Here is a 14,346-nt window from a genome sequence, read left to right as displayed (position 1 = left end):
AAAATAAGCACTTTCTCACACAGATTTTTGAAAAATACCTATCATTATGTGCTATCAGTTTATGCCAATTTACTTTTGTAAATTGACTTGCTCATATGTGCTATTGCTCCAAGTATTCTGTGAAATTCTATGCTAGTCGCTTTGCAGGCCATCAAGTAGCAGGAGACCTATGTCGCTCTGCTTCAGCTCTACAAGAAAAGAGAAAATAAAACACCTGTTGAGTTACTACACTTAGTAAAGAAATGTACCAGTTCCAGGGGGAAGACCCAAATAGTAAGAAGGACGGTAGGATACAGGTAATGCTGTACAGAAGGAGCCAATCAAGTTGCATCATGGGCCAGGCACAGAGATGATGGAGCCCCCATCTTGGGAGAGGGAAGTGCATGCTGAACAGAGAATACCCCTGCTACTGGCCCGTTTCAGAAGGAAATATAGTCCTTGACACTGGGGAATACCGCAAATAGAGCGCCACATCACGAGGAAAGATGTTACATGACAGGGAACGGGAACTAATTCCGTTTCATAGTAATTCAAGCAGATAAAATTACTCTGTAAAAATCCGGGATGGATGATTTGAAGAGAATTAAAGTTCTGGCAGGATAACCTGGGTAAGAAAGCTGAAAACTGTCCGAGAAAAGATGAACAATGAAGTGTCAGAATTGGCAAAACTAAGTAATTACTTATAATGTAGGTAAACTGTGCCAGGTGACCGCCTGCGAACCCCATTCAATCTTGCCCCAAGGTGCCCCCTGATCGATCAGGAGCTGTGTAGTCCCTAGAACGTTGGTGCCCCCCGCTGAACTCATTTCATCCTTAAGAAGTCAAAGGGGGCAATTACAAATAACACTCTAGAATTCATATTCTAAAAGAATGACAGACGATGAAGTCTCAACCTTAAAGGTTTAATTTAAGGATTTTAGTCGCACAGGAGTTAATTCAAAACAGTCAAAATCGATTGGACAATAAATCAGAGTGGAAAGCTCATTTAGTACAGAATCAATTAAGAACTCACTAAAGTTTAGAGTCTAGATGGGGAAGAATTACTTCATAGACTCGCCTGCTAAATCAAGGAGTTCACACATTCCCCACCCTAGTACATAGTTCGCTAGTTCTAAACTAATCAGAACAAATCAAAAGAGAAGCATTTACAACTGAATACATTCCACAAGATTCTCATAATATACTACACAGAGCTTCTCACAAGCAATTGTCTAACCATTGAGCAGAAAAGGTTACATACCATGTGATTTAGGTTCAACTATAAATATGTATACTTCATTCAGAACAGTCTGTGAAAGTCTTCATCCTTCTCTGTGGGACACATTTATTGTTTATTCTAATGAGACATGAAAATACGGATGTATTCATGTAGTACAATGAAAAGTCACATAAACATTAAATGTAAGGTCTTGTTCACCTTAAGAAGTTTGAGTACAAATTTTTATTACTGCAAAACAATAATTTCAATAACACAGCTATATCAAAAGTCATTTTAACGTTCCGCCAGGCAAAAGATTGCCAGATTGCGAACACCTATCATCAATGAACGAATTTGAAGCATCTTGCTTTATTGTCTTAGACAACAACGCGACATAGGAGCTTTCACTTACTTCTGATTGAACTTTCACTGAATTAAAATATATATTCTTACTACAGCATTTGATTTGGGGGCTATAGACCACATGTTTCTGTGCATCTCCATGGTCCAAATGTTTTCAGGAATGGCTGAATTTAAAGAATATACGAATTGTTGAAGAGAAGATATATCCATTATAAAGACTGATGCCTTTAAAATATTTTATGTTGCTTGGGAGTATCTAATGGCACCATCTTAATTGGTGATCATGAAATGATGTCTGTATACATCCAATTTAAAAATGAAAACGCATATGCACTTTGCAAAATGTCTCATTCCCTGTTCCTGTCCTCAGTTCTTGAGAAAACTGTAAACATTTCAATAGAAGTAAACAGAAGGTTGAAAAAACAAAGGTCAAAGGTAAAAGTAAACAAGTGACTCAGTCTGATTGACTTTTGTGTACATTATTATTAGTGTAACACATATCTTGCTGCATGGAAGTCTGCTTTGGAGTAGATCTTTGGTTCTCTAGGAGAAGAGTCCAGTCGGGAGGTAATGCATGTGGCCCAGTCTTGCTTGTCTCACATTTGTGTTCTCTGCAGGAGGAACATGCACCAGGTCACAGATGGTCTGGGAGAGCCTGGCAGTGTACGCTGGCCACTTGCCTGCACCCTAGCCTTGTCCTGGATCCTGGTCTATTTCTCCATCTGGAAAGGCGTGGAATGGACTGGAAAGGTATTGGACCAGAGTGATTGGAACGCCATCAGGTGTCTTGTCTGAGTTAATGTTGTTTGAAGAGTAACCGTAGGGTCTACTTGACTTGGCTGAGAGTATGCAAATGTCATTATAACACATGTGCCTGTTAGGAGACTGATTACGCCGTGGGTTTACTAATGTTACTGGATGTCTCCATGTCATCAGGGACTCCCTCTTGTAGTCTAGGTTGTACTTCAAAAAGCCTGTGGAATCAGAAGATGTAATTTAATTAGTTGCACAACTCCCAGAATGCACTGGGTTGTTATTGGGAAGTTCAGCTGGAAAACAGTGACCTTTATAACAGATTTACTTGGTAATCTTGGAGTTTTCCCCTACATTGAATGGTGGTGATGTGAAGAAGAGGCAGCTAGGAAATCCAATGTTACCATGATTGCTGGACGGTGTTAGCACGGAACAGATACCGTTTTAAATACTTTGAAATGAGATACTGTCATCCTATGATAACATGTGCATTCAAGTGACACAGGGAACCCGAAGGTCACTGTCAAAATTAGCAGCTCGCCGCGTCTTGCCTAAAAGCTGCCCACTGGAAAATAATGTGCATTACCCACAAAAGAAGTCTCCATAGCAGGAGGTGCTGCCTCTATTGAAGTTGTTGTCTTGGCATTGCTGTGTTCGAAATTCTAAATAATGGAATGTAGTTTATAGGAAATATTTTTTGCTCATGAGTTTTTTCAGATTGGCACTAGGTTTACCAGAAGGAGTGACTAGTTTTGTTCACATGCCCACTGCAGATCCAGAAGGATCAAATTGTTGCAAGAATTTTAAGAATATACAAATCAAGATAAGTTGAATTTATTTACATGGTCTGTGAAGATTGTAAATGTTTACAAAAAAGTGATAGATGGAATGAGTGAATTAATCGCAGTCTAGGTAACTGCTCAGGCCGCACCCCAATTCTTTGTCATTTTTTAAACAATGTCACCTTAGTTTGGACCCAGCTCTATGCAATTCAACCTTGAACCTGCTCCCATCCGAAGTCCATCCCGAACTGTAAACCCACGTCCTCCCTGAACCAGAACACAAACAACTCAAGACTGTTTTCTGCCAAGCTATGGGCCCATTAGCCGGGTACTGCTTGGTTCCAGCGGCACAGTATGCATTGGCCCCACATCTGGCAATTTCCATCCAACTTAGGGCGACACACTAAAGTTTGCAAAAAAGTGATGGATGGAATGCTTGAAGTGATCTCAGCCACTGGAACCAAACTATATCCAGCTGAAGAGTCCATAACAAGGCAAAACCTGTCCTGGGTTGCTTGGGTTGAGATTCAGGGAGGACCTGGCCTGGCAGTTTGGGCTGGACAATTTCCATGAGGAACAGGGTCAAGACTGATAAGCATGTGGCTGGGTCCAAACTGGGGTGGCGTGGTGGGTGAAACATGATGGACTGGAATGATGCCCAAACGTTTGCCAGTGGCTGAGATTAATTCAAGCCTTCCACCCATCACCTTGTTGTTTTTAAATAATTATAAAAGTTTGCCATGCAGGTGGCCCTCCAGGGTCCATGTTGGACACGCTCAGTTTAGTTTAATATTCCCCTCTATGTTTTTATTTATTCATGCATTTCACCTCTTACTAGTCCTTTGCTATCAATATGTACAAAACATCAATCCCACGTTGTTTCAATTTATTTCGTTGATATATAGAATTAGAAAGAGATAACAGTGACTAATGGAGATGTTTTTCACCAAGGGTTGATGAGCGGCATCAAATAAACGAGAGCAAAGCCCAAGGCATCTATGGTGTCACTCAGACTCCTGAGGAGAAAAGCATCCCCATTTTTCACTATTTCCATCTATACATTTTACATGTATGGTCCACTTAAATAATCTGCCTCTACTTACGTTCTATGCAGGGACAGAGGAGTACTGAGGGAGCCATATGTGGCCTCTCCTCTCTGTGACAAACAAAGCCGCCTGGCCTCCTGCCACCCATCCCTGCCACCCTCTGTGCCTTGCTTGCCACTCTCCTCTCCCCAGACCTTCTGATATGCTTTCTGCTCTGCCAGAGAGCTCTACCAGGCTCTCGGACACCCCGGCCAGATGAGCCTGCGACTCCTTTATGACGTAACACATACACCGACATTCATTCACTGACGATAGGGATGGATAGAAGGGCCTGTGTGTGGGGATGAAAGTCAGGGGGAGAAGGAGGGTGGTAGAGGAGAACAGGGGATAAAGCAAAGTAATACTAAAATCCTCAACCAAAGGGTGTAGACAAAAGGAACATAGGAGCATCCACGTAGGATGAGTTTGTTCAGGCCTGCTGTGTGCATTTCTGATAAGGTGAAGACAAGAGGTTAATGTTTGTTGAAGTGATTTTCCAGGCCCAGAGTTAAGTGGGGTAGGAGAGTTCTTTAAATTATTATGGCAGGAATGATATACTAGACCCTGCATCTTGTCAAGCACATTGGTTTTCCAGAGTTGCTTTTATTTGTTTCATGCCTAGGAGGTGCCACATTTTATGTGCCCAGTCTTTATGTAACCAGTCTGTGTGGTCTTGGCTTCTGCCTCCCCCACATCTGGCATGGATGTCTTGTCTGGCAGCGCAGAGGGCGGGGTGATCACCTTGCCTCTGCTTGAGAGCAGCAGATAGGTTTGGTGGCTGGGAGGTGTAAGGTGAAGGATTTAGCTGGGAAAGCTTTCAATGCCCGCCTTAAAAATCGAATTTGGTTTCTCGGTATCTCTTGAGTTTGAGGACTCTCCTAGGAGATGCTGCAGATACCGGAGCATCCACAGTTGCCAGCCATCTCCTGAGGCAGAGGTGTCATGTGCTTATCTAGGTTCCTGATCGATACTGTGACCTTATGCCCCTATTCGGCTATAAATCCATTTATTCCCTATATTGGCATAACCGTTCAAGTGCGATTTTCTGTAAAGTCATCTCTGGCCTCACACGAGCAGAGCCACAGAGCCACATTCCAGCATGACTCTCTGCTACTTCCTTTGCGACCAATTAGTGCAATGACAGAGCAGCAGTCACTATCTGATATTCCTAGATAACACTCCGAGTTCTTCAACAAGATAAAAACTTAGCAAACCTGGAAATCCCCGCTTGCTATGTTTTGATTAGTAATGGAACTCTAATGAGCAACTGATAACTATCACTTCCTAGTGACATCTTTAATTGACGTCTTATGTCCAGCAAACTTGCGTCAAACCCGGCACCTGTCAGGTATAAATATTACCAACGTTGCCTTAAGCAATGAGCGAACATGTTGCTGATGCCAGCTGCCTGCATGACCCCGTGTTGGTAAAAACTAGCACTCTGTCGCTGCAGCCTGCTATCCTGTGGTGGTGAAGCTACTGATTACCATTATCGCCGCTACAGCGCGACCTATGGTGCAGTACGCTTGAGGAGCCGTGCAGCCGTCCTCTGCGAAGACATCCAGCCCAGCTGCCCGCGGACGCTGTCACCCCTCCTTCCTCGACGCGCTGAGAGAAGCCGCTGCCTTTCTCGTGCAGAGAAATCCAGTCCCGGCGCTTCCAGTTTACCCTCGCAGGTGACTGGGATATCGAGAGAGACCCCTGAAGGAGATACCAATCCTCCATCATTCTATTCAGAGGTATGGTGTTGACTAAACCCTTAGACGAGAATTCTTGAAACAAACCTTGGCAAAACCAACTTAACTTAAGCTACTTACTTACTCCCCCTTCTCACGTGTTAGGCTTAGGTCAGGCACACTGGGGTAGGCGTAGTTAGAAGCACCAGTTGAGTATGTTAGCCTAATGTATAGATGACTGTATATATGTTTTATTACTTTTAAACCATTGTATGGCTAAGAAACCATATCAATGCTTTTACAGTTCTATTTCGCTATTCTTATCTTACTGTACGTACTTTTTATAATAACAGTTATTGCAATTGTGGCAATACATTTCTCTTGTACGAGAAGAAAGACTGTTCAATAAATGTTAACCCTTTATTGATACACGCCCGTCTCTCTATTCTCTACATACTGTGAAAGTAAACTGCACTAGACTGACTGAGTGAAATCTGTGTCTATTGTTTCACACGACCCTAGAGATCGACTCTTGATCTGAGGAGCAAAGTTGTCATGTTGCACGGTTGTTGGAAAGCTGAATCCCTTCTTGTCTGTGCCAAGGAAGCTGATCACTTCCTATGCAGAGAAGAAAGTTTCCAGTGACCTCTGAGCTAGTTGGTAACACAACCCAATTAAGTTTAGCATAGTCAGTGGAGGCCTGGAATATAAGCAGTTCCACGTCGATACTACTGTTTATGTTATTCCAATGCGCAGGGCCTAGTGGGAAACTAGGAACTACACTACATGGCGCCCAACGTGGGGCAAGGCGATAAACTAACGTAAGACTTGTAGAGTAACTCAGTCGTGCATATTTCACACCCCTTTCTCCCTTAAATACTCCAATAGACGTCTGGAGTGGGTGAAAGGTTAAAATCCGCCCGACCTTAGTAGGAAGAGATTCCTATGTAAAGCTCTGGTTTATTCAACGTTGAAGGATACAGTGTTCCAAAATATTGTGCATCTAATCTTTGTCTCCTTGGAGACCTACTCTGCAAAAAACTGCATTTATACAATGTCAGTAGAAAACAACGGCACCACTGGGGCCGCAGTAGATGCGACTCAGCAAGGTCCCGAATACACAGACCCGGGTGCTATTATCATCCCGGTCCAGTTAAGAAGATCTATAACTTTAAAACTTATAGAAAACGGACTGCCACCTCAAGGTGGTACAGTAATTTTCGTGATAGAGGCTCACGAGTATCGGCAGACAGAGGTATTCTATTCATGGATAAACTTTCCAGCGGTAAACGCTATAACACAAGAGTTTCACTATTACAAAATAGAGGAACCTCCGGAAGAGTACGCTCCTTTCGAGGAGGTTGAAATTCCACTTAAATTTCAAGAGCACCTGCTCTGGTTTAATGGCGCCCTAAAACACAATGATCACATTACCAGGCTCGGTCCACTAGGTAGACCAGGAGCCACGTGGCCGGTTCTAGCCAGCTACACACCACATCCTGACATTGCAAGAATGTCTAGAGAAGACACATTAATAAAAATACATAGGCAATTAGTCCAATATGTAATACGGACTGCAACAGTCCAGCCAGCTGTTAATTCACACCAGCTGACCCCTCATCAGGGGAACACAAATAAAATTACACCACAGAACATACAGTCATGTCTTGGTAAAACACCCGTAAAACGGGAACAAATTCCTTTCTGGTTAGCCCAGAAAATCACTCAAATAGAGGCAGTATTTCCTGATACTACCCCTATTGAGAAACACAGAATCTTGACCATCTGCCTTCCTATGGGAATCGCACCACACGTGGAGGACTGTGACACTTGGGGTACAGTCTTTGCTTCCATTTACACAAAAACACACGGTGTTCCGTCTATGGCGGTAATACCAGACGTGCTAAAACAGATTCAAAATGAATTCGGTCCAGAACCAGCTTTAAATCTAGGTATGAAATTACTGAAAGACTTCAAGCAGGTCACGGCTATATTATTAGCCAACGTAAAGGGAGAAGCAGCATCTGTGGCGATCCGCCAGAAGTTGAGGGAAACAGATATAAAAGATCCTATTGAGCTTGCAAAAATCATAGAAAAATGCTATGAAGAATTAGGTAGAGACAGCTTGGGTGGAAAACCAGTTAAGCCCCAACTGCTCGAAAATCCTGAAAAATTATTTATTAAAAATAATTCAAACACTCCTAAAAAGAGCTGGGATGGAAATAAACAATCCACTCCCAAGGAAAAAGTTTTCCAGTCCAGAGGAAGGTCTCCTCGACGGAGGGAAAGAACTCCGACTCGAGAACGCCAGTCTCCCCAACGGGAGCCCTCTGAGAAAAGATATAACCTTAGAAATAGGGATAATCTGAAAAAACCTGATAGATATCAAAGTATTGATACACGTCCCTCTCGATCTTTTCCACAGAATTCGGAAAGAAGAGGACGGTCAGACCCAGGAGAGCACACCAAGTCCAAAGACAAGGAACCTGCTCAAAATAAGAAATCTCAATTTCAGAAAAAGAAGGTAGCCAGTATTAGAGTAATCAACCATGCCGAGAATACTGAGGACACAGTTGAAAAACGGGGAGTGGGCATTGACAATGTTGGACAGTGCAGCAGAGATCAGTATAGCGCGCAAGATCTTGATGAGTCATCTGGAGACAGTGGACACGAATGAATTCATTCAGGTTGAAACTGCCGACGCCAGACTTAGCGAGCCCCATAAAATATACGAAATAACATTGCGTATAGAGGGTGATAAGACTAGGAAAATTAAGGGTCTATTTTGGGATAAGCTCTCAAAAGGCTATGATATTCTGTTAGCTGAAAAGGATTGGCCCCCAGAGTTTGTCAGGGAGTGCCCTCGTGGCGAAGAAGTGATTATGCCTGCCTTCTCGAATCACATACCGATTCACAAAAAATACACATATGCAAGGAAATGGGCAGTAGCCCAGGCACCTGCATTGTATAAAAATCATGTAGGATGGGATGAGGATTCACCGCCTCACAAAATCCAACTAAAAAATGAACCAACTGCCCAACGGCAGTATCCCATAAAGCAAGAAGCTAAAAAACAAGTCAGGGAGATCTTAGATCAACTTGAGTACCAGGGGGTGATTGAAACATGCACCTCTCAAATGAACAATCCTTTGTTTCCTGTCTCCAAGCCAGACAATTCATATCGTCTAGTTTTGGACTACAGACACCTTAATACATGTTGCAAAACTTTTGCAGTACAAAACTCGCATAGTGCAGCCCTAATGAATAACATAGTTAGGAAAAAGTACAAAACGACATTAGACATTTCTAATGGTTTCTTTTGTCAAAACATTGAACCAGAAAGCAGATACTTGACCGCTTTCTCCGCATTTGGGTCACAGAAAAAATTCTGTCGTCTCCCACAGGGGTTCAAGAACAGCCCAGGACTATTCTCAGCTAGGGTAACAGAGTTACTACAAATCTATGATGATGAAGCATTATCTTACGTAGATGATATTTATCTCACAGACGACGACTTGGATACTCACTTGAAAAGAGTGAACACCATTATACTTGGGTTCGCAGCAGAGGGTTACAAATTCAACTTTAAAAAGTCTCGAATTGCCCATCTGACAGTACTGTTTTTAGGGTACGAATTATCAAGTGAAGGGAAAAGCCTAGCGGACAACTTCTTAGAGAAGTGCGCTGTACTCCAAGCTCCAAAAACGCTGAAGAATTTACAATCAATACTAGGTTTTCTGAATTTCGGAAGAACTTACATCCTAAATTACGCAGAGAGGGTTAAACCTCTCTACGAACTAATAAAACCTGATTTAAAACAAATCAATTGGACTCAAAAACACACAGAAATTTTGAGATCACTGCAAACAGACATGTTAGCAAAAACAAAATTAGATACACGTGACGACACGATCGATCTTGTAATCCGAGTCATCCCAGGAAGATGCGGATTCACGTACCTGACCTCTAATGAGGGAGAAAAGGTACCAATTTCAATTAAATCTCACTTGTACACACAAGCAGAAAAAACATTCAGTCACACAGAAAGAACTGTGAACGCAGTGCAAATCGCATTAGCAAATGAACGAGAACTAGCACACGGCAAACGGATTAATATCCTTACAGCGGAATCCGCCTTCGAGGCGCTATTCAGCCCAGTAAACCTGCCTACAGTGTCACTGGATCCGAAATGGATACAGTGCATAGATTCTCTAGGAGCGGAAGACGTGAAATACTATTTCGCCCCGCAATTCGAAGAACTGAATGATTTAGAATATGAAGAAGAATATCCTCTGCCAATCGAAATTTTGCCTCTCCCACAATACGCATGTATAATCTATACAGATAGCTTTGTACAGCATTTCAACGTAGAGAGAAAATCCTACGATGCAGCATGTGCGATCATTAAAGGTCGTTGGCTGTGCGGTAAATTCAGACCGAAAGTAACAAAAACTGAATCTGTAAGAAACTGTTCGGTTCAGAGAACTGAAATCAGATCTTTAAAGATGGCGCTCGAAAATGCAGAACGCGAATTCCCGACACTTATAGTGTGCGATTCTCATTTTTGCGTCAACTCTTACAATAACAAACTGCAGAGTTGGATCGAAAACGACTACAAAGATGACACAGGTGCCACAATAAAGCATAAATTGCTCTGGAACGAGGTAGCTCTTTTAAATAAAGAACTACAAAAGACTCACGTGATTCACGCACAGAGTCTTCAACGTGATGGCGTTCACGTTGCAGGGAATTCATTGGCTAATGCAGCCACCGCGGAAGCAACTAAACCTGCTTCCGTAGCCACAGAAAAGCGTACAGATAAGTATATAGACGGGGAAACCATGCTAGCAGTAAAAACGACCGTAAAAGGCGACTGTGCAGCACTACCCGTAAACTATCCACTCAATTATGCATACATAATCGATGCAAACTCCGTTCCTTTTGCTCGAATCCCTGGAGTGGGGGATAGAGTAATTCCAAACAGGAGCAGGAGGGGCTTCCTCCTACTGGAAGCACACATGGGGTTGGGTCTGAAACACCAAACAATCAAAGCCTCTCTGAAAGAATTGCAATCAGAGTACTGGTGGCCAGGAATGAGTATAGATATTCAATGTTTTGCTAAAAATTGTGAAGACTGCAATAGAGATCGCAGTAATGAACAGGCCAGTGTAGTTTCAGGATCCCTTCTAGACAGCATAAGGCGGTCTATCTGCGCAATCAAAGAAGAGAAGCGCGTCCCAGTGTACAACGTTTAAGACAAAATACACTTAAAAAATGAGGCCTCCAGCGCTCGGCTGACGCTAGAACGGTTATAAAAGATTAGCGAGTCCATATCGGCACATACGCAATTACCACGTTCCATTCTGACCAGGGTCCTGCTTTCAGCTCTCGAGCCTATAAGGAGGCCATGGCCAGCATGGGAATTGGGTTGCGGTATTCTTGTCCGTCGCACCCCGAAGGGAATAGTGTGGTAGAAAGAAAAAACCGGGACATAAAGCAATCTATAACAGCGAAGGTATTAGGTTCAGGCGCTGGGTGGGTCAAACATTTAATAAGTGTCCAGACTAGTCTTAACAACATGCCAAGAAATTCTCTAAAAGGTTTCAGCCCATACGAACTATTGTTCGGAATAAGAATGAACGTTCAGGACCTCGATAGTCAGATGTCAGTGGTACAAGCAGAAACAAAGCAGTTTGAAGTAAAAGACCGTTTGGCTGTTTTACAGGAACTGAATGAAACAAGAAAATCATTAAGCAACATAAAGTTAAAGCAACAGCCAAATACCACTGACGAGGCACCACCCGCAACAGCCCCAGCAAGGCCTGTCTGGATTCCAAAGATTGGGGATCTAGTCAGAGAAAAGATCGCGGTTAAGAAGGAATTTGGGCCTTCTTACAGAAAAGCAGTACCTGTCTTAGCAGTCACCGGAACAAGATCAGTTGTGCTACCGCCCCTTGCTGGTAAAAAGGAGAACAGAGTCGTGTCCATCGACCTGGTAAAACCACAAGCATGTGGCCTATAATCAACAGTAGGCCCAGTGGACTCCCAAGAAACAATAGAATACCCAAACTTGCAACAATCCAAGAGGTTCAAACTGAAAGACTCATCACATTCGATCAGCCTGCAGTGCACAATGAAGGACTATGCAATAATGCCATGGAACTCGTGCCTCTTGAAACACAGATTGAAACAGTTCGTCAAGAAACAACACCAGTCTACACTAATGTGGCATCAGAAAGTGCTACCGAGAGACAGATTGAAAAAACAATCCCATCAATTGACAGAACTGCCTCTGGTTATTTCATCAACTTCGACAACTTCTCTGAAGATTTTAACGACCCCGAAGTGATGCCAGAAACAAAAAAGTCTTTTAAAGAAAAAGCAACTGAACTCTTTTATCAACTGAAGGAAATCTACCTCGTTTCCCCTTGGCTAGAGTTCTGGTTCGGTCTAGGTGTATTTTTCCTCCTGCTTTGGCTCATCATGGTACTATGTTTGGGAAAATTCATTGAAGGAAAATATATTACAATGGACACAGCAAGTCAGAACATCAACCTAGTCCTGAAACCACACAGATCATCCCACGTGAAGAAAAGAGAACTGTCAACAGTAAATGTCACAGCAATTCCAATACCTGGTGGGGTAGTATGGGAGAAAACAGACTATGAGATCTATGGTCCGGTCGAAATCCTGAAGTATCCTCATCAACTAAAGGTTTCCTTAAGTGACTTTGTGACACCAAGTACATTCTCTGATGATTGGGACTTTAACAGTATTAATGACATGATGTCTGATTTAGTAATGTCAGCTAGATTCACAGATCATGATTATTTACAAGGTTCATCTAGTTATGAGCAGTTATTCTGTTACACCCACTATGGGGATCATTACTTGCATAAATCTGCACAGCCTAGAAATGTTTTTATGTATAATCAATGGGAACATTGTTCTACACCACCTAAAAGCAGTTCTAAAGCATTTTTTGAGAAATTCAAATATTTTTCAGGGTTTAACACCAGTGATGCAGAAACGTTCTATTATAAACTGTTAGATAAAACAGGCATGAAAACAATGCTGACAAATTCTAAATTGATATATTCAGAAGCATTTTATGACAAAATGATGACATTTGGTTTTGATTATTGGAAAAATAATATTGAAACGAAATCAATTTGGGGTACAAAAGATTGGCAGGTGCAAGGCATAGAAGCACTGTTTAGAACCTGCATGATACCAGAACAAATGTTATTTTTAAATGACACTGTACACCAAACATCTTGTCTTGGCCTAGCCAAGAACAAAGAAATGAAAACACCGTCTATACCAAAGCCAATAGCTGAGAATGCAACTGCAGATAATGAGCTAGACGTGTCACACATTTTACATTTCAACAGAACAAATCCTGATTGGAAAAAGTGGTTAATCTGGCCTACAGACACAAATAGCTGTCAAGATAGATTCCTGAATAAAACACAGGGTTTAAAAATGACCAGATTAGACCCTAGATATTCCCAGAGACAACATCCAGGAATTATAACAACATACAGTGTAGGGAAACTCTGCCTTGAATGGCTAACTACATCCACACTGGCTGAAATTAAGCAACACTTGTCTTTATTAAAAGATGGTGCTGATTTGCGCGACTTCATTCTTGGTCCACGCAAACAGCGTCAAAAGCGTTTCATAGCGACCAGTATCTATGCTGCTTACAACGAGGCTTGGAAAGTAAAGCAAATTGAAACTGCTGAAAAAATACGAGAAATTGATCGTATTAATTTGGAAAAATCACTTTCTGTAGTAGACAATGGGTTAATGACTCTGTCTTCCAGAATATATTCTTTGGACAATATTGTATCCTCTGCCTTTGATGTGATAGACAGAGATTTGCTAATGTTACAACATGGCCAGTCTCAATTACGCTCTATTATAGAACTAGGCTGGACGCTGCAAAATCTTCGTTCAGGCTATGTGCCTTGGCGTTTAATCAACACAACGTCATTATTTTCCATTTTTAACCTTACTGATAAACAGATCAGTTTGGCACAGAAAGGAGCAGACTATACAATTTTGAGCATCGAGAAACTCGAGAGATTATCATTGACAATGTCAGAGAGTCCTGTCATTGAATGGATAATACACGGAATTATCACAATTCCGATAACAACTTTCCGCTTTAAAAAGTGCCTTGAATACATACCTGCTGGCCAGTATGAACAATTGGGTAAGGGATATGTTAAATCCGAATGGAAATTACCGTACACTCATTCTTGCTATAGTGACAGCGACAAAAATGTATTTCTTAGTGGTGACAACTGTAAACACTCACTAAGCGGTATACTTTTGTGTCAGGGTATTAATTTACACGGAGCATGTGATGGCAATTCAAACAACCATGCCACCAGCTAGTCACACCTGCAACTCAGATAGAGCCCTTCTTTATGCAACTCGCAAACGGGAGTTACATTCTAAGAACGGATCACAGGTGCTGT

At 42.1% G+C, this 14,346-nt stretch overlaps 1 protein-coding gene across 1 annotated transcript in view; it reads left to right on the top strand.

Moving 5' to 3' along the window:
* The window catches only part of LOC147733931 (sodium- and chloride-dependent GABA transporter 1-like), a 292,502-nt gene that overhangs the window by 140,151 nt on the left and 138,005 nt on the right, over positions 1–14,346 (top strand). Inside the window, exon 5 of the mRNA XM_086953601.1 lies at positions 2,179–2,311. Coding sequence (XP_086809727.1) covers positions 2,179–2,311 — 133 coding nt within the window. The remainder of the gene's footprint in view (positions 1–2,178; positions 2,312–14,346) is intronic.

The sequence above is a fragment of the Lissotriton vulgaris genome, chromosome 1_2, assembly GCF_964263255.1.
Source record: "Lissotriton vulgaris chromosome 1_2, aLisVul1.2, whole genome shotgun sequence".
NCBI lineage: Eukaryota > Metazoa > Chordata > Amphibia > Caudata > Salamandridae > Lissotriton > Lissotriton vulgaris.
Note: the sequence above shows the minus strand (reverse complement) of the source record. Positions and strands in the feature narration are given on the sequence as shown.